The sequence below is a fragment of the Mixophyes fleayi genome, chromosome 4 (assembly GCF_038048845.1).
Source record: "Mixophyes fleayi isolate aMixFle1 chromosome 4, aMixFle1.hap1, whole genome shotgun sequence".
Classification (NCBI taxonomy): Eukaryota; Metazoa; Chordata; class Amphibia; order Anura; family Limnodynastidae; genus Mixophyes; species Mixophyes fleayi.
Window position 1 is genome coordinate 27,835,139 of NC_134405.1, and position 20,799 is coordinate 27,855,937.

At 40.7% G+C, this 20,799-nt stretch overlaps 1 protein-coding gene across 1 annotated transcript; it reads right to left on the reverse strand.

Annotated features, from left to right (window-relative positions):
• Positions 1-5,570: 5,570 nt before the first annotated feature.
• Positions 5,571-13,049, reverse strand: LOC142149723 (transmembrane 4 L6 family member 5-like). The gene is made up of 4 exons (XM_075205028.1): positions 12,867-13,049; positions 11,883-11,948; positions 8,132-8,295; positions 5,571-5,769 (listed from the first exon to the last, which is right to left on the reverse strand). The coding sequence occupies exons 1-4, from the start codon at positions 13,047-13,049 to the stop codon at positions 5,574-5,576; spliced, it is 609 nt and encodes a 202-aa protein (XP_075061129.1). The 3' UTR covers positions 5,571-5,573.
• Positions 13,050-20,799: the final 7,750 nt, after the last annotated feature.

Here is a 20,799-nt window from a genome sequence, read left to right on the forward strand (position 1 = left end):
GAAGTTTTGGAGGAGTAAGTAAAAGTGTGTGATTTCAGTGTGAGATGGTCTGGTGTTTGTACTGCACCATTACACCTGTGTTATAGTCCATTGAACTGGTTATTAACACTTCATACCCCAAAGGTCACTTCTCCCTTCTCGTACTCCTCGACCGCACTGCTGGTTTTGACACCGTCGATCATTCTCTTCTCACCACACTTCACTCCCTAGGTCTTTGCGAAACAGCTCTCTCCTGGTTTGCCTTCTATCTCTCTAGCCGCTCTTTTAGTGTGTCTGCTTCTGACTCTTCCTCCCCTTCATCCCCTTTTTATTGGAGCCCCCACAATGCTTTTTCCTTGACCCTCTGCTCTTCTCTCTCTACACCACCTCTGTCGGTGAACTCATTCAATCATTTGGCCTCCAATACCACTTCTATGCTTATGACATGCAAATCTATCTTTCCTTCCCTGACCTCTCTCTCGCTGTCCTAACCCAGTTATCTAGCTGTCTCTCTGCTGTAACTACCTGGATGTCACAGCGCTTCCTGAAACTCAACATCTCCAAATCCGAGCTCAACATCTTTCCTCCTGCCAATGTTGCTATTTCTCCCAATATCTTCCTCTTGGTTGACGACATCTCTCTTTCTCCTGTCACCCAAACCCGCTGTCTTGGAGTCAGCCCTCAGTTTTACCCCTCATATCCAGTTTCTCAAGAAATCTAAAATTTCCTCCTCCGTAACATCACGAAAATCTGTCCCTTCCTCTCTCAGTAAGCAACCAAAATCCTGGTCCATTCACTCATCATTTCTCATCTTCTCTATTGCAACCTCCTTCTCACTGGCCTTCCTCGCTCTCGCACTTCTGACCTTCAATCCATACAGAATGCTGCGGCTAGGCTCATCTTTCTCTCCCACCGCACCTCTTCCACTTCTCCGCAAATCTCTTCATTGACTCCCTATCCGTTTCAGAATTCAATTCAAGCTCCTTACCGTAACTTACAAAGCCCTTACCAACACTTCTCCCCCTTACATCTCTGACCTTGTCTCGAGGTACATACCTCCCCTGCCGACTCTGCTCTACCTCTGACCTTCGCCCCAACTCACCTCTCATTACCTCCTCCCATGCTCGCCTCCAAAACTTCTGCCGTACTGCCCCTAATCTTTGGAACTCCCTACCCTGTCTCCCTCGACTCTCCCCCAACATTTATTCCTTCAAACGCTCACTCAAAACTCACCTTTTCAAGCTCACCTATCCTACGACCTCCTAACCATTCTATCCATTACCTCCTCTTCCTCATCTGCCATCTCCATCTTTTCCCAGTTGGTCCTACTGTCTCTCACCACCCCTCCCTCTAGAATGTAAGCTCTCATGGGTAGGGTCCTCTCTACCTATTGTCCTATTGACCTATTGTCCTATGTCTGTCTATTGTCTGATTCCCTTGTTTGTCCTGTCATGTATTTTGCTGCAGTCCCCATAGCATTACTCACAGTCATCTGTGCTACTTATATGTATTACCTCATCTATTTGTTACTTGCTTCTGTATCCGGCGCTACAGAATCTGTAATAATAATAATAATAATAATAGTACTAACACCCCACATGGATAGTGAAAGAAGAGAGGGCTGAGATAGCCCAAGTGAACCCAGAGCAAGTGGTAGGTGCAACTGTGAGAAGCACCTACACCACTCACCAATGTAAATGGGGCTACTGATGCATATTATTGAGCCTTGGAGATATATTAATATCAAATAGTACTTTAAACAAACTGCAGCTGTGAAGCTTTTGATGTTATCTTGCTTTTATTCACAATTGCTACATAAACAATTGGATTGCTGTATATACACAAAGGAGACCACATGCGAGGATTTGTTCTTTGTTCAAATCACTTTAGGAGACAAACAGAAATAATTTATATAGGTCCGAGAGAGGCGTTGTCGGGGGACAGGTCAGCAGGCAGATGCAGCATTTGTATTTCTGGGAAGAAAAAAAATAAGGCAATGAAAATGAGTTTCAATTGCATTATAATGGTTTATGTAATATTTGCATATATATATTTATGTCACATGTAATATTACCCCTGTAAGTTATTTTATTTTTGGGAGGTATGCTTCAGCCTTTCTTTATTTATTTTTTTTAAACTTTATGACCTTGCATGTGACATTCAGTGTGGTTGAGTATATTCCCTTGGGTATTAGTTTGGGCTGCACAAAATGCACTGGGATTCTGCCAATGTGATATAATGCGTGATGCATCTTAGTGACATCCAGTGGTCACTGTGTGCATAGCAGGCTATATTTCTACAGGCATCTATGACAGAGTAGGCTCAGACACAGAGGTGACATTTTGCATGAATCGAGTTTAGTGGCGGAATAGGTTGTTTTCGTGGCATTCATATTTCGCTGCATTTATTGTCTATGAATAGAGATAACAGTGATTAATTTATTCAGCTGCATTGTGCAGTTGTGGTTGGACTAAAAGATGAATTGTTGCTGACAAAACTTGCAAAATTTCAAATTCATTGAAATTTTTGTCAAATGGAGAAGGAGGCGAATATCTACTGGAAAAGGTTTTACAAATTCCCCTCTACTCTTAAAGGAACTAGAGACACCTTGTGGTCATTTTATTTATAGCACTTTAAGCTCTGTAGATGCTTTTCCGGTGGTGGGGGAGGTGCTCTCCCCATCTCTAGGTCGTGTTCTGCTGCTGACCCAATGGTGTGTGAAGCTTTGTGGTACATGAGCTCTGTTCTCTAGGTCGGGTTCTGGTACAGACCCGATGGTGTGTGAAGCTCTATGTAATCACCTGCATTTTAAAGTCCACGAATGTAAAAACCCACCAACTTTAAATTCCAGACATAGACCGACAATGACAGCAGCGCCACTTACAAGAAATCGCCAGGACCCATGCCCACCGCTGCCACACTGGTGTACATAACAGTGATTATAGATTGTCATGTTGAAAAATATAATCTAAGTAAATCATTGGGGAGGTTGGCCGGGAAATTTGAAAGTGCTTTGACTGACACAAATTGTAAGTGCAATTTACCATTTTTAATTGAATAAAGGGATTTACTTGATCTGTCAGAGTGGTCGCCTCTTTGTACAATGCACTCTTCCTTGGATTAACACTGTGCAAAGGTTCGCACTATTTTCAGCAGGGATACTGGACCACTAAACATTAAATTCATGAGATAGAGATAAAGGGCATGATCCATTAAGGAAAGTTAAGAAAAAGTAAGGAAGTAAGGCAAAACCATGTCACATTGGAGAGGGGAGGTAAATTTAAAATGTGATGGCAGATTTATAGTTTGGGTAGGGCATGTCCTAGATCTACTTTAAATGTTATTATACAAATAAGCTATCAAGTACTTGTGTGCTACTTGAATAAACAGACAGTATTTTCATTATGTGCAAAATAATAAACTAATTTGCACCCCTTGCATTGTAACATGGTTTTGTCCAGAACATTTGAGTAAGAAAACTTACTCAATTTTTTGCTTAACTTTTCTTAATGAATCAGACCTAAAATTCCCAAACGTATTCATAAAAGATCCAGGCACTCAGCAGAAGGGTCTGATGAAGGCTTATACACATAACACATTCTGTCAGTTAGCTAAATGAAGGACAATGCTTGTCGCCTTTCACATCCTGAGATGGCAGATAACACTGGACATACCTTCCAAATTTAGTACAAAATAGGCTATTATTATTATTATTATTATAGATTTGTTAGGTGACATAGTGCTCTACAGCGCCGTACAGTAGGGAAAACAGTAATTACATAAAATAGGACATAAAAGGTATACAAAATAAATGCAGACATGAAAACAAAGAGTATAAAGGACCCTGCTCATTAGGGAGCTTACATTCTACATGGAAGAGGGCACAGCTGAAATAAGAGGAGTAAATGTGTTTCAGAATGGAGATTGAGATAGTTGAGAGTGTGAATAGTGTTATCGAGGATCAGGTCACCTCTAAAAAAGAGATGGATTTTCAAAGATTTGAAGGCTGTGGAAAAGTCTGACTGAGCGTGGTAGAGAATTCCATAAGTGGGGAGCAGCATGTGAGAAGTCTTGTAGGCGGGAGTGAGAGGTGGTTACCAAAGACGAGACAGGGACGCAGGTCAGAAGTAGATCTAAGAGGGTGGGAGGGAGAGTATTTTGATATGAGATTTGAGATGTATGCAGGGGTAGTGTTGCTGAGGGCTTTGTAGCTAAGGGTGAGTAATTTGAATTGGATTCTGGAGGACACAGGGAGCCAGTGTAGGGATTTGCAAAGTGGAGCAGCAAATGTGGAGCGGTGAGAGATGAAGATCAGTCTTGCAGCAGCATTTAGAATGAATTGAAGTGCGGATATATGGGTGTCAGAAATGCTAGATAGCAGAAGGTTGCAATTGTGAAAACGGGAGATGATGAGAGAATGGATAAGAATTTTGATAGCATATTGGTTAAGAAAAGGGCGTTTTCCGGCAATGTTTCTTAGGTGGAGTTAACAGGACTCAGAGAGTGTCTGGATGTGAGGAATAAAGCAGAGGGTGGAAAGAAGTGTGACACTAAAGCAGTGGGCTTGGAAAACTGAGAAATTCTTGGTGTTTTTCATGGTTAATGAGATATGAGGGAAGCAGTCGACTTTGGGAGGAGAGAGGATGATAAGTTCTGTTTTGGGCTTGTTAGGTAGTGTTGGGACATCCATGCAGAGACAGAGATAAAGTTAGTTACATGAGATAATACAGAAGGGGAGAGGTCAGGGTAAGAGATATAGATTTGGGTGTCATCATCATAGAGGTGCTAGTGGAGAAGCCGAAAGAAGAAATTAGTTCCCTAACTGGTATTTACTTTTCGCACAGTGCGAAAAGTGAAGGGCCAGAACAGAGCATTGTGGGACCCCAACAGATATTGGGAACGGAAAGGAGGATATACCATAGGTAGAGCCACTAAAGGAGCGGTTTGATAGCCAGAAAGTGAATCAGGAAAAAGCTGTGTCACAAAAGCCAATGGAGTGAAGGATGTGTAGGAGAAGAGGGCGCTCAACAGTGTCCAAAGCAGCAAAGAGATCAAGGCAGATGAGTATGGAGAAATGACCTTTAGATCTTGCCGGAAGTAGATGATTGATTACTTTTGTGAGAGCAGTTTCAGTGGAATGTTGGGAGCGGAAGCCTGATGGCAGAAAGTCAAGAATGGAATGAGAGGAGAGAAAGTGAGACAGGTGGTTGTACACAAGTCACTCAAGTAGTTTGGAGGCAAAGTGGAGGACAGAAATTCAGCAATAGTTGGAGAGGCAGGATAGGGGGATAGTTTCTTTAGAATTAGTGAGATGAGCGCATGTTTAAAAGAGGATGGAAATGCCAGTGGAGAGAGACAGGTTAAAGAGGTTATGGTGAGTTGTGGTTATATAATAGCTTTCAGTGAGCTAGGTAAGAAGTGTACATATAATGTCAGATAACTTTGCATGTTGCATTTAGGCTTATATTTAGGGCTCTTTTAATATAGCCATAATGGTATCATCATCATCAACGTTTATTTATATAGCGCCAGCAAATTCTGGAGCGCTTTGGTATACAGCACTCTGCTTATTATTACATACTCACATGCACCCTTTAGTGGAATCTCTTTTGGCAGGTCCCGCAGAAGACGCCGAAAAGACCATTAATCATTTGAAAAAGGCATAGGACCATTTCAATAGCGCTTGCCACCATGATGGTTGAGAAGAGGATGATGTTGAATTCCACCACACCCTCTGGCAAGGTACAGCGAGACCAGACCTCTTTATGGAAAAGGTAGCTCCTTTCCAGGCTGTGGGGAGAGGAGGCGAGATATATTTATATGTCCACCTACAGGGTTTTCCATGTTTTATTTTGCCACATAATGCACAGTGATCCTTATTTCACATATTCAGAGGTTGTGGCTGGATAAACAATTTTTAACTATCATATATGTTCCCTCTATGGGTCATATCTCAAAACTTTGGGGTATAATGGTCCTTCCCCCTTACAATGTTTTCATAACTCAGAAATAAAGTAACAGGATAAATGAGTCTACATTGACATTAATCAGGGTGGACATTATGGCAATTAACAATTTTCAGGCCTTGTGGGTGTCTCTTTTGTTCATTTAAAAGTGATGTGTGCTCTCTTCATAACTCTTCATAACTCACCTCAGACTGAAAGCTGAAGACAAAATACACCCTTATTAGAAGGAAACTATGTGAGTTCTGTTAACATTCCCTCAGTTGAAGCCTTCTGTAGCAAAATTATTAATCACTACGGTCAATCAAATTTAAGTGCAAGGGCCTACCTTTGTGGCCTGACTGAAGCGATCCTGAATGGGGGTTTTGTGCTTTACAAACTTTTTTCACCACATTATAAAGGACACGTCCACCGCAAATCATTTAAATTACTGTTGTCTAGTCAACATATCTCTAAGGGACTTGCGTCTGAACGCCTCTACTGTATTGATCTTACACATAAATGGCCTCAACCGGCCTCTAAAGGAACCGAGGATTGCAAGTGCAAGATACGTGCAACCCAACCAGTTGTGCTCTTGTGCAGTTGGACAAATCTTACAAACAAAATTTCATTTTTATGTAGTGCCAATGGACTAGCACCCTACTCTAAATCATGACCTTAATCTTTAAATCTCTCATCCAAGCTAACTTCCAGGACCTCTGATCTGGTGCCTCCTCTAATTTGAAGTCAGCAGTAATCTTCCTGCAGACGCTGTTGAATCCCCCAGACCTTTAGTGTAATGATTTGCCTCATGGGACTTCAAGGAAGCAGGTGCATTAGAACCCATGAGGCACTATCAGAAGCACAAAGCATTAATAAGCAGACAATATTACACAATTCAACTGGTGGTAATCTAGGCAAAACTGTATTGTCTTTCGCGGGGTCCAGCGATGTGGAGGCAAATTCCTGGGTTGCAAGCTTTTCCTCCCATGAACAGTTTGAAGGGTCCCAGGACAGTGCAACCCTACAGTAACTCGAAGGGCAAGAAGCTAATAGACTTCTGTGACACCTCTCAACAAGCAAACAGGAGATATGGCAGGTAGTGCTCCCAATCTCTTCACTCTGATGTTACGAATACCTATAGAATCTGCTTCAAAGTCCCATTGAACTGTTATCATAGTCCCCTATGATAACAGTTCAATGTCTGTACAAGGACAAGCAATAGCACAGTACAAGGTGAAACAGCACAGTACAATTAACACTATAACTCTGGGAGCTCAAAGCACAGCTAGAGACAAAGCTTCTCTGCAGCGATCATGGGCCGAGTCCCAGCATCAGGATACTGGGCAGAGTCCACCATGATGAGTATGTGCCTCTACCCCAATCTACTTTGCACAGACAATGGATCTACTATATCCACAGCAATGTGCTGAAAACTTTACCCAAATATTAAGAAAAAACCTGAGTGGAGTACGAATACTAGGCTTAACAAGTCACTGGCAAATGTCACAGAACAAGGTTGGGACATCATCCAACATGCCGGGCTAGAAAAAGTCCTCTGTCAGGTGGTTCAGAGTTTGGTCCTTCCACTGGCAGGCTACTGACAATTGCTACGTGTACGTGTAACCAAATTGGGACTAAAATAGACAGTGAACCGTCTTAGTGGGGAATGGTGGAAGAATTACAGATGTTTATAATGGCGTGGGTAGGTAATACACTACTTTTAAACAGAACTGCAGTGGAATGTAAGGCTAGAACAGAACTGCTGCCGGGGCAGTCTATGCGACTTCTATGGGGACCTAGGATTGAGGTGTGACCCGGCAATGAGGGGTCTTATGAGCATGTGTGGGTGCCGTAGATTGTGCAGTAGTGCTCCATTTTGGTTTTCATTATTACCGTGATGGAACTGAAAGCCCATATAGGGCTCAACTATGCACGCCCCAGACCCCGTATATAAACAGAAGACCAGAGCGGGTGAGAGGTGATCAGATGCGGATCTCCAGGCTTACCGCCTTTGCAAATAATTCCAATGGGGCCCGGTTACTTCTAGTTACTCCCCAGATGTCATGGCAACACTGATCCATATATTTTACCTTCAGGTTCATATCTAATAGCTTCTATGTAATGCTACAATGGCCTACCTAATTTTTGGTTTGTACTTCTGTAAGTTTATTGAGATAGCAGAGGAACATTTATAAATGGAAACTCACTCTATAAATTCTTTATCCAGTTTGAAGGGGGATGTCCACCGCTGTATACCGTTGATGAACCGGTAATAGCACACAGGGCCTTGGATTAGACCCAGCATTGAGGTTACAAATCCATAGAGTGCGCCACACACAGCCACTGCAGCAAGGACGATAGAGACTAACATCTGGGGAAAAAGGAGAACATTACCTTATTTCATTTATTGACCATGTATGTATTTTACTAACCACAAAATGCATAGGATGCAGCATGGAATAACCTAGTCTACAAAAGATACATAAAAAGTCATTGGCAAGCTACAACATAAGCTGGGTACAATACATCTCCATGTGCTTAGATGTGGGCAATTGTCTACATGATACGTAACAAGGAGCTCCACATTTTGGAATTGCCAACAGAAAGCGTTCTGTGTGACCTTTCGCTGAATTTTGGATCCATCTGAAATTTTGCATGGTGTATCCAAGGAAACCTGATGAATGAGGATGAAAAGGGGGGAAAGTCCCCAAAAAGTTGAGTTGTTCTGTTCTGTTTGTTGATGTGTAAATTAAGCAGCTCATATGAGTATGTAAGGAATCTATTTTTGACTGTTTTCATGGTACGTTGACTCGAATCATTAGAGAGTGTCAGATCGCCAAAGAGACAAGAGGAAGCTGTTAATCTGGGAGGACCACTGACCCCTAAAGTGAGGGATTGATAATTAATGGCTTTAGCTATACAAAGATTGGATTTATCACATCCTGCAAAAAAAAATAATCTAATTTTTCTTATTAGCACATCATCATCATAGTTTATTTGTTAGATGCCACAACACTTCACAGCACTATACAGTCAGTATAACAAGGCATGCAAAAAACAAATCATATACAGAAACAGAACAAGCACATGTGAGGTTGACACAACTAGGTGTAGACGTGAGACAGGGTGCGGAGAGAGTCCCGCTTGCGTGAGCTTACAATCTAGAGGCAGTGGACGTTGTTGAGACACTACGGGTCTTACTCATGTTCGGATGTTCGTCCATTGGCATAGCGAGATATAGCTCTGCTCCTGCGCAGAAATGGACACTATGCCAATGGACGCTACTTGCATGCAATTCATATTTGCATGCAACTAACACGACTGTCTACAACTTCAGAGACAGAACAGGGAAATGGCCGACTAACATAGACCAGGTAAAGTAAGGGCATTCTTATGCTGATTTAAGTCATCATCATCATTTATTTATATAGCGCTACTAATTTCTCAGCGCTGTACAGATAACTCACTCACATCAGTCCCTGCCCCATTGGAGCTTACAGTCTAAATTCCCTAACATACACACACACACAGACTGACAGAGAGACTAGGGTCAATTTTTTAATAGCAACCAATTAACCTACTAGTATGTTTTTGGAATGTGGGAGGAAACCGGAGCACCCGGAGGAACTCCATACAGATATGGCCAAGGTCTGGAATCAAACTCACTGCTGTGAGGCAGAAGTGCTAACCACTGAGCCACCGTGCTGCCCAGTCGTGTGTTTGTCCTAAGAAAGCTTGTTTCATTTGCACCCACTACAGAGCAGGTATAAATACCGACTGATAGTGATGACTGACACGGCATAGTCTTTAAATTAGAAAGTATACTAGTTCTCACAGAACAACTGTATGCAAATAAGATTTACTATAAAAATGTTTTGTATCTCGTGCACATTGAAATCTACTTTGTTTATGTAATTAATATTGAAACATTTTTTTAAAAAAAAAGTATATTTGAAAATAAATGTTTATATAAATGATTATACTGTTAACAGTTGTTTTTATTTTATGGTCAAATAAAAGTTTTATGCGTTCTGATGTGACCTTTTATAGTCCTTACATGTACCTATACTGCAGTCTATTCTCTGTGTCTACTGACATCAGCACTATTGAGATACACTTTCATTTGAATACAGTCTGACTACGCTCATGTTGCATTCTCTTTTTAAACATGCAACATAGATGCAACTTACCTACAGGTCAATTGAGGATAATCTGGCAAAATGGGATTTATAGATGTGGTTCAGAAGAAATCATAACATTTAATACATATTGGGACAGAAGCACTGGGAAAGTAATAAATGGGAGATACATATGTGCTTTAAGATCCCAGGGAGATTGTTTGTGTTTGGAAAGAGCTTCCCAAAGATTGTCTTGACTATTAGAAAAGTTGGTATAAGGGTCCCTGGGATTATGAATGGAGAGAGTAGGAGGGGCTTCATTCATCAGGCTCATTTCAGGGCTTCCAACATACCAGACACTCTGCTGGTATTCAGAAGTTGCACCTGTGTGTGGTGCTGGTAAAAAGCTACTTGGCAGTTCCCTCAGTCTCTCACCACCTGGGAAGCAGATCAGATGCCTACTGAGAGACATTGCAATTTGTTACCAGTAAGTGCTGTTATTATGTGTGTGGGGGACGTTAGGTCCATCAATTTAGAGAGGGTGGTCCTATTGTATTAATTAGGAGCTGGACAGACTAGGGCTTTTGTTTACGTTTTGTTGATTTTTTTGAGCTGCTAAATGTATAGTGACAAAGGGAGTGGTTTGTCACAGGCCTCTAAGACAGGATTTAGCTATTTCGCTGACAGTCTGCAGAGATTACAATGCTGAAGACATTACACAAATATACAGCAGTGTACCTAGTTCAAAGATAAACAGGTGGATGACAAAGTAAAAGTATAGAGTGTGATATAACTTGCATGATGGAGGTGGATATGTTTTCTTATACAGCTGATTGGGTGTGTCTGCAGTGAGACAGATGAAACAGAAGAGACCTCTTTCTCTAAGGACCAGGTGGGAGTGTCACCTGTCAATCAAGCTAAGGATGTGGGAGGAGTATTATGTATGAAAACCTCTATTGTGCTACCGATGCCAAACAGTGGCCGGTCTCTAGACAGGAGGACTATGTCATTTATCTGTTTATTGTAATGTAACTATAAAAGAATATACATATATATATATATATATATATATATATATATATATATGCGCAGTGATTAAGTTTAATAAAATGGCACCCTCTATGTGCCCTCTCATTTCCACTTTCATACATCTCGCTGCCCTCATTGCCATCCTTCGTTGTCCTCCACTTGTGCTATTCAGCTGCTGTGGTGCAGCTCTTACAATAAAGGGTCTGGCCTTGTGTGAGGAGCTACCTAACCCTCCTAATCTGGGCAGCAGCTCAGTTCGCCGATGCCTGAGTCTGTTCTGGCTAAAGACAACAAAGATAGTCTACTATGGAAATGCCCAGCCCACCCCTGATGGCTATTCCATGCCATGTTTTCAGAGCATAATGCTTCATGCGTGAAAAGGAGCTCGTAGGTCTCTCTGTTTCAGTGGACAATAACCCCAGGCTTTATAGGGACTGAAAGGCTCATGTCACTCCTGCTAGAGCTATAGGTGGAGAATTTTGTCACATGTGAGGCATTATTCACAAAAGAGGGAACTGAATAGGCCACAGGGTCCTCATTTATCACAATATGATCCCAAAAGGAAGTAAAATTCTCTTGGGTAGACTGTGCAATAAATAAAAGGTTTCTGGGTTACGGATGTAGATTGAAAATGTCAAAATCGATCTAAACACATGGACCAAAACGGATGCGGTCCTGCTGGGTTGAACACATTGTTTCTGCTTTGTCACTACAACTACTGAGTAGTTTTGAGAACTAGTAGCCAACAGGACGATTTCTTTCCTTCTAAAGTCTCTTAACACCCCAATATGTTATAGTGCTATTATCTCACCCCACAGCGGTTGTTGCAGCTCCCACGTCGCCCTGTGTATTGAATGCAAATGGCTGGAATCAGGACCTGCAAGTAGAGAAGAAGGTGTCAATAAACCAGGACTCTTCCTGTATCCACTCACCATATCAGACAGAGTATTTAAGAGTATATTCTTCTAACTGAACCTGAAATGAACCAGTTCTGTAAGAAGAACCTCAAATCTAGGTGTCTTTCAGCCTTCAGAGGCAGTTGTGGAACATGTCCTGAGTGCGTTGCACTGAGTGCGGTTTGTGCACTATGCCGAACACTCACTCACGCATAGTTCACTATCATCATCATAAACAACTATTTATGTAGCGTCACTAATTCCGCAGCACTGTACAGAGAACTCACTCGCATAGCTACCAACATTTTACAATAAATTAATACATATTATTATCAGACATGTGGATCATGTTGGGGCCAATCGCCTGGCATCACTGCAGTTATTTCAGTGTGTCGTGTTATTCTATTACAGTGAGGAGGAAGGGGGATGTGGAAGCCCAGACTACTATCTTATCAAAGTGAACAGGTCGGCTAAATTCACCAGCAAATAGGTTATAAGCAACTTTCATGTATACAATCATCATAATCATTGTATCTATTGGAAAATAGGAATTTTTAAAACATAAATGGGTGTCCTCTGCCCTTATTATGTGCAAAAACATCTATAGGTTGGTTAAAGCTTTGTGCTCTGGAATAATAAAAAGCACGTTGAAGTTTGTCCTTGTACAGTCCCCTTTTCCTTCCCTTTCTGTAAATAAGAGCAGCCACAAACAGTATACACTTATCTAATCTGAAAATCAAGTCGTTCTCTAATTTCATGTAAATGAAAACATTGAAGAAACTAAGGATAGGCTAAGGATAGAAGGAAGTGTTCAATTAATCCCTCTCTACTCCTCTCCTCCTTGCACTTTCTCCTAGAGGAGAGAGGTTTTTCTTTCTTTCTCATTCTCCTTCACTTACCAGAATTCCACTTCCGATTAATCCCCCTAGATATAGGACTTCAGGGGTGAGTCTCTCGCCTGAGTTGTTCACAGCATCCGTACTCCAGCCGGGGAACAGAAGGATAATATTGCAAACAATGTTTAGGACACAGAAGGGGTACAAGGACGCCCCAATAAACTTAGCGCAATCTCCTGTACACATGGCGTTTGGGAGGGGAGCACAGACTACAATATGAAAGAAACGGAGAAGCAAGACCCGAGAGGGTGGACAGAGAGTGTTGGAGACAGCAAGAATGTACGTAGGATTAGTGGGATATCTATGTCACCGACTGCTCCTTCTTTATTGCCTTTGAGTCACAACCATAAAACAAAGTGAAGTTTGGACCAGGAATTCCCAATAGTGTAGCTAATATACAGAAGCAAACTTAATAAAAACATTCCCAATATATACATATAAATACAGTAACGTAAAGTCTATCAGGGGATGCTGGAACTTCTAGCTCTACAATAGCTATAGAATCAGAGAAAGTCTCCCTCTGATATAGTATAATATAGTATGTATGTATGTTTCCGACGTCATGACTTTGAGCTGTATCTAAACAGCATTCCATATCTCTCGTTCACTCCCTCATTAACTGTACATTATCAATGCAAAAGCAACAGCAATCAGGAAACGACAAGAAAGGTTTCTAGTTTATCAATAACAAACTATTCTAACTAGAGATGGGCGGGCTTGGTTCCCCGAGAACCGAACCCACCCGAACTTAGGCTATCCGAGTACCGAGCCGAGCAGTACTCTCCCGCCCGCTCGGAATCCAAATCGTGACCGAACGTCATCGCAACGTCGTCGGATCTCGGGGCTCGGTTCTCGCGATACTTGAAAATGATAAATACACGCCTCCACAGCAATCCATCGCCATTTGACAGAGGGAGAGAGCAGGGTGTAGTCACAGGCTGATTAGAGCAGGGATATACAATACAATTCTGATTCCAATTCTGCTAACAATCGATAGAGAAGAGAGGAGGATAGAGGATTTGCATTAATATTTCTGGCTGTCAAAAGTAGTATCTGTCAGCAGATTGAAAAAATAATTTGTAGCACTCCAAAGTGCTTTTGTGGTGTCCCCCTTTCTTTTGCATTAATATTTCTGGCTGTCAAAAGTACTATCTGTCAGCAGTATCTAAAACAATTTGTAGCACTACAAGTGCGATGGGCTCAGAATGGATTCAAAGTAGTCCACCTATGAGCAGAATGAGCAACCAGGTTCTGTCACCAGTCCTGATGGTAGTGTTCCCAGTACGTCATCTGGGAAAGGCGATGTCAAACTCCACAGTCTTTTGAAATCAGTCAAAAAAACACACACCCCAAAAAAATTTACTGTGTTGAAGCGCAAAAGAAGTGTAACTGAGGAAAAGTTAAGTGCCGATAAAAAACAAATTGCCAACATGCCATTCTACACACACAGTGGCAAAGAGAGAATGAGGCCTTCACCTTTGTCTATTAGTGGCAGATCAAAAAATGTTACCGAGCCTACAAGTGGTGCAAAACTACTGTTATGGGTCAAAGCCGAGCTGCAAGATAACAGTAAGGCATTAGAGGATAATGTATGCTCTGAATCACAAATGACACCAATCCCTGTGGAGAGTCCATCCAACAGTGGGATGTCTAATCGTGAGCATTCTGTTAGTGTACCCATAAAGAGGGACCCTTTCAGCAGTTCTGCTGATGTGTGCCTGAACAGCCAGAGTGTAGCCGGTGATACACCAAGTGATGATGACACTTTGTTTTTAGAAGAGGATGTGGGGAAGATTTGGGTATCCGACGAGGGCACTGATGATGATGCGGTTGATTGTGTAAGTCCTGCACCAGAGGCAGCAGTTCTGGCACATGAGGTTCTGGCACCAATTTGCACTTTCCAAACACAAGCAGGGATGACGCAGGTGGCAGACCACAACAGTTTGACATCTGGGCTGGTTTGAAGGATTTGTCAAAAAAATGTGTGACCTTGACCATAACTCCAACCAATCCTACTATTAACATGCAAAGGATGGTGGAGGGCCTATCAGGGATTAAACTGTATTTTTCCTAATTTGCACTAATAATATTTGGGTGTAATATACACCCAAAGACGAGTGCTCAATTGCTAAGAGTCATTGATGAAGAGGAAGACAAGCAGGCTTGTCTGTAGAATTTGCAGGCAAATTGTGCTGCGTTATATAGGTAACACCCAAAGAGAAGAGATCCATTGCTCCATTGCAAATTGTAATTGCTGAAATAGAAATAATAGGGCTGACAGTCTTGGTCTAAATCTGCAGTTACATTTTATTGTACCATAGCTCACTCCGAAACAGGAGAGGTGGCAGGGTTTAGTGAGAATCTCCCTCAAACAATACTAATTCATCCCACCATCATAGAAGTCTGTGTAGTATGATGTAATTGCCGATAATGGCCTTCCAAATGGAATTACTAGTTAATTTTAGGACAGAGTTGTCACGATTTTTGGGCAATTCTTTTACAGCAGAGCAAATATCAAAATGTTGTGCGGATTTATCTGCATCACCACTGGGTGTCTTGGGAAAGCAAATTTTTTACAACAAGCAGTTGCCAGAGAAACTGAAGGAGAAGACGTCCAAACCTGATGTTGATAAGTCTGGGATCCTTGCGAAGAAAATTAAGTATTTAATCTACAATTAAAATATAGTTGGCACATTTACTTTGTTTTATTTCACACTATAATTTTCTGTAGCACCTTTTCAAAATGTATTATTAAGGCAATGACTTGACTCAAGCTAACCGTGTCTGCACTTTCTTCACAGGTAACTACTTAGCTGGACTAAAGTATATTCCCCTCAAATGCTAGTCTTCTTGCAGCTGCTGCTCTCTCCTACATGCTGTTGCAGAAACCAGAAATTGACCCTAAATGTTTCTGGACACAAACAGCATCTCCTGCATGTCATTTTTAAAAAGTTCTGTAACACCAAGTTGATAGTATGTGCAAAACAGGAAATGTGATGGAATTCAACCCCGCTGTAATGCTGGACCAATATTGGGGTCGTAATCAGTAATGACATCCTCAGGAGAGTCCAAGCAGGATTAGCCATCTTTCAATGACATCCCTTAGTTTTTGGAACATATTGTCAGCTGTATGCCTCTTACTGAAGCCGCTGATACACACGGGGGTATTCAATTGTTAGCGAGTTTTGAAGTTCGAGCGCGTTAAGTCATTTTTTAGCTATTTTTCCTTTTTTTCGAGCGCGGAAACTTCTCCCTCAATTCTATTGATTTTTTTTTTTTTACCGAAAAGGTGTTTTCGCGCTCCAACCGTTTGTCAATGTTAAAGTATAGGCTGGATGTGAACGCTCAGCGGGAAAAGCTATTCAATTGTTTTTTAACGCTGAGTGTGAAAAAGTAAAATCTGCAGTTTCATCTCGCACCTCCTTGGTCTGCTCAAAGTAAAAGATTTTTTTTTTTAGTTATTAAAAAAAGATATTAAACTGAAGATTAGGTGTAAAAGTTAATTAAAACAACCTGAAAACTTAAAAGAACTTTTTTTTAACAAAAATACAGTGTAAATAATGAAATCTAAAATACATTAAAGAAAGATTTATTAGTACATCTTTATATAAGATTTTGGCAAGGCAAGTAAAAAAAAAAAATTACAAAAAAAAACAACTTTATTATACATTTGCCATTTACCTCCTGATTTGGATTTTCTCTTCCGGGGTACTGCTTCACTTTCATGTCTTCTCCTTTCTGCTGCGTCTTGTTCTGCAAAATTGTAAAAAAAAAATTAGAATTTTATACAAATTTAATTGACATCGTCACTTTTATAGACAATTATACATACCTCGTGGCTGGAAGGTGGATGGATCAAGGGTGTCCACTGTCCCTTCCACTCCTTCCACAAGATCATCACTGAGAATTTGCCGCATCTTCTTCTCCCAAGGCTTAAATTTTAGGCGCAGTGGCTTGCCACCGCCGGTTCCCCTAGAATGACGGGCAACGGCTGCCATCTTTGCCTTCGTGGTGCGCTTGCAGTCCCGAAAGCGTTTCATGCAAACCGCAACTGATCGGACTCGAACACCTACTGCGGACACAGCAGAGGCAATCTGGGACCAAATCTTCTGCTTATGCTTGAAGGACGCCTTCAGCGATTGGGCACCCTTCAGTGTCTCGTAATGTTGCAGTACCCCAGCAACAAGGACTTCATTCTCCTCAAGTGTGAAGCGCCTGGATCGTGTTACAGATGGTCCTTCTTCATCATCAGATCCACTCTCTGTAAGATGTTGCTGCTGGGTGCTTGTGCTGGCTTGCACGCTGCTCACAAACTGCTGCCGCCTTCTTTCTTCTTGGCGCTCCTCAGGTCGGTCTCTCCATTCCTCGCCACTGCTGACAATTTCTTCTTGGGTTCCCTGTGTAGAAGAAGAAGAAGAATCCCTACGCTCCCTAGACATGGCTACTCTAATAAATTTTCTTTGCAAAAATAAATAAAAACTATTGACTATTTAACAACACTTGCCTAAGGATACAGTACAATATTCTACTATAATACACTAGTAATAACAATTAATTAAACTACACAAGTACTTGACTAAAAAAAAAAATTCAGTTGTATTAAAAATAAATTATAATATAATTTTTAAGGGACCAAACTAGGTTAAATACAATCTATAAACTACAGAAAACGAAATGATAACTAATTAAATTTATTGAAGGGAAAAAGGACAATAATACAATTGTAGAAATACAGCAAAAAAATAATGTAACACTAGATAAAAATATATGCAGTTGTATTTTAACTAAATTATATTATAATTTTTAAGGGACAAAACTATGTGCAATACAATCTATGTAGACTGCAAAGAAGTAAATGCAAACTAATTCAATTTTTATCCTAAAACAAGACAAAACTGCAATTGCTTAAATACAGGAAAAAGAAAAATTTTTTTTTTAAAAATGTGTGTGTATGTAAATGTATATATATATATATATATATATATATATATATATATATATATATACATATATATATATATATATATATATATATATATATATATATATATATATATAAGGAGATATATGTGTGTGTGTGGTGGGTGCAATTAAATAAGTGTGTTATGTCTGTAGTATATTCTTGTGTGTATTTGCCTGTATTGTAAAAAAAAAAGTTATTTTTTATACAAAATAGTGTGTATAGTGCAGTGTAGAGTCAACTCACTAATCCAATTTCGAAGATTAGAGCAATGGAGAGCAGTCAGGAGTCACAAGCCTCAGGAGTCACAAGCCACAGCAGTCACCAACCAAGTCAGCCAACAGCTATCAGCAAATGACAGTTTGCTGTTGGCTGCATTATTTTTTCATAATGAGCTGCCTGCGTAAAACACTCCCCTTAGATTTCAAACTCGCTAGGACCAATAGTAGAGCGCGAGGCGGAGGATGCAAAAAAACATTTGCATTGAGCGAGTTTGTTTTTAAAACGAGCGCTCCAACGGCAATAAACGAGCGCGGAATTTTTTTTCTTTTTCGAGCGCGAAATTTTATCGCGTCTCGCTAACAATTGAATACCCCCCTTAGAGTAGCCTACTTCTCAAAAATGTGACGTACCTGGGTACATGCTGCTGCTGTCCATGCTGGGGAAGGCGAATGACCAACCCAGTGGGCTGTCACAGTCATATAATCTTTCATTTGCACAGTTCCGCTTGTCCACATATCTGTGGTTAAGTGTACAGTGGGTAGAATGCCATTTTGTCGTCCAATAATTACATTTTTAGGAACTTTCCGGTACAGGAAAGAATTAGCTTTTCTAGTAAAATGGTATAGTGATGACATTTGCTAACAGGGACAGAACACCTCAATTAAATGTCTTAAAACAACTGTATTAATAGTGGACATTAGACGCAGATCTAACACTAGCATAGTACCTAGGGCGTCTGTGATTCGCTTTGCGACTGGGTGACAGGTTTCATTCTTACTTCCTCTTGCAGAGGATTGTTTAACTGGCAATTGTTGGTTCAGGGGATATTGATTATGAAGGTGTTGGGGGGGGGGGGGGAAAGATTGCAGGTGCTGGGATGTAGATGAGAGAAGGGAGGTAGATTATGCTGGACTGCTTGTTGTTATTTTTTTTAACCTAAGTTTATGATTTTCCCAACAGTTTTCCAAGAACTCGCTGAAAAATGACAAAACATGGATGAGGATCCCAGATGGTTAAGGTCCCTACCTCTACTGAGTGTGGCTTTAAAAATGCTACAAATGGATAGACAACTCTTGCCAGGATTTGCATAAAAATAATTCCACACTTAAGAGGTGGATTTTTGGTCTTATGCCCAGGCATGACAATGGCCTTTTTCTTATCACTGGCAAGAACTGCAGCAATTTTTCTTTTCAAGTGTATGAAAATCATATTGTGACATAGGAGGTGGTCAAAATGAAATAAAAAAATGACTGGAAATTAGTGTTAGTGAGGTTAATAATAATGTAACTACAAAATAATACCTAAATTATGTTATTTTAGCACAAATATATGTAATTTTTTTAACAAATTGCAAAACCAAACAAAACCAAAACACGCAAGGGCGGTTTTGCAAAACCAAAACACGAAGGTAATCCAGATCCAAAACCAAAAACAAAACCAAAACACGGGGGTCAGTGAGCATCTCTAATTCTAACTAGTATGGACCTCATTTGAACCTTGTTCGATCAATATAGATTTTATAACCGCACAAGTTCTTCACAAACATTTTTTTTGCCCTTCTGCTCCAAGGTAGGTTTCTGTCCTCCCTGAGCTCGCCTTAGGACACGTGCGTTATGGTTTGACAGGTGTACCGCCCCAGTCAAACTCCCCACCTGCCACTGTCCTTGGAGAATAGATTACTTGGCTCACATTTCCACCACATTCTAAGCTGTGGTCACTGGACTCTGGTTCACTTATTGTGCCCGTGATTGTTTGACCTTGTTCCCAAGGATTGCCTAGATAACCCAGTGGCACTTATATCAAAGTGAAAGATAGCTGTAGCCATACCTCTGTAAGGATTAGAAGGGGAATTACTTGTATCATTTCACACCATAAGGGTTATTCTTGCCTGCTAATATCGAGGAGGTGGCTTGGATGTGAGTTTGCTGATGACATTATGGACACCATAGTCTACCATGAAGGATGCATCTATTGTGTCATTTTCTGGTGTAGAACATTGTGCCTTGCCCTCAAAGTGAAGGCCAAGTGTAAACTGAACATCCCATAGACTTCATCTGTCAGACCACCATTTATGGTGCTCTGATACCCATCCCCCTAGGATTTTACTTTGAGTGGGCGATGGGATTGGCCTCAACTAGTAATTTTGTTATAGCCAAGCCTCTTCATCTCTTGTGTTTCAGAGTATGAATATACTGTACATAAAGATGATCTTACTTTCTCTTTATGTTGTTTTGAACTAGTCTTATTACACTATGGAACAAAGTAGTTATTTAACGTATGTTCATAACCTTCTGTACTTTGCAATAAACATTATTAAGTACAATAGCTTCTTTTTGGCAGAATATGATGAAACAAATTATAAGTTTCAAGACATCATGGATTTGCTTCTTCAATATCATATCAAACAAAGCTAGTGACCTGTCTTGACATTAACCAAAGTAGCGGATTAGTGGATACAGCTTATTTTGATTTTAGTGGGCAGTTGGTACAGTATGCCGCAATAAATTGGAAACTGTAAATTCCTAGATTTGACTCAAATTTAGTGGAATAAATAAAGGTCAGGCTAAAGGGCAGGAAACGTAGTGTGACGTTTGAAGGTTTGGAATATAATGGAAAGTCTTGTTTTGTGAGGGAGGGATCCCAAAGAATGGATGTAGATGATAAGAACGTAGTGTAGTCACCAGTGGGAAATCCCAGTAGATTACTAGATGTATAGGAAGAGTTATTAGTAACAGGAAGACAGAGATTATAATG

Bases quoted from the DNA above. Each gene is read 5' to 3' on its own strand.
- LOC142149723 (XM_075205028.1), bottom strand. From the start codon at position 13,049: ATGTGTACAGGAGATTGCGCTAAGTTTATTGGGGCGTCCTTGTACCCC. The intron at 11,949-12,866 runs GTAAGTGAAGGA...CTCTACTTGCAG, and splicing joins TAATCGGAAGTGGAATTCTG to GTCCTGATTCCAGCCATTTG. The intron at 8,296-11,882 runs GTGAGATAATAG...CTTTTTCCCCAG, and splicing joins GCTGCAACAACCGCTGTGGG to ATGTTAGTCTCTATCGTCCT.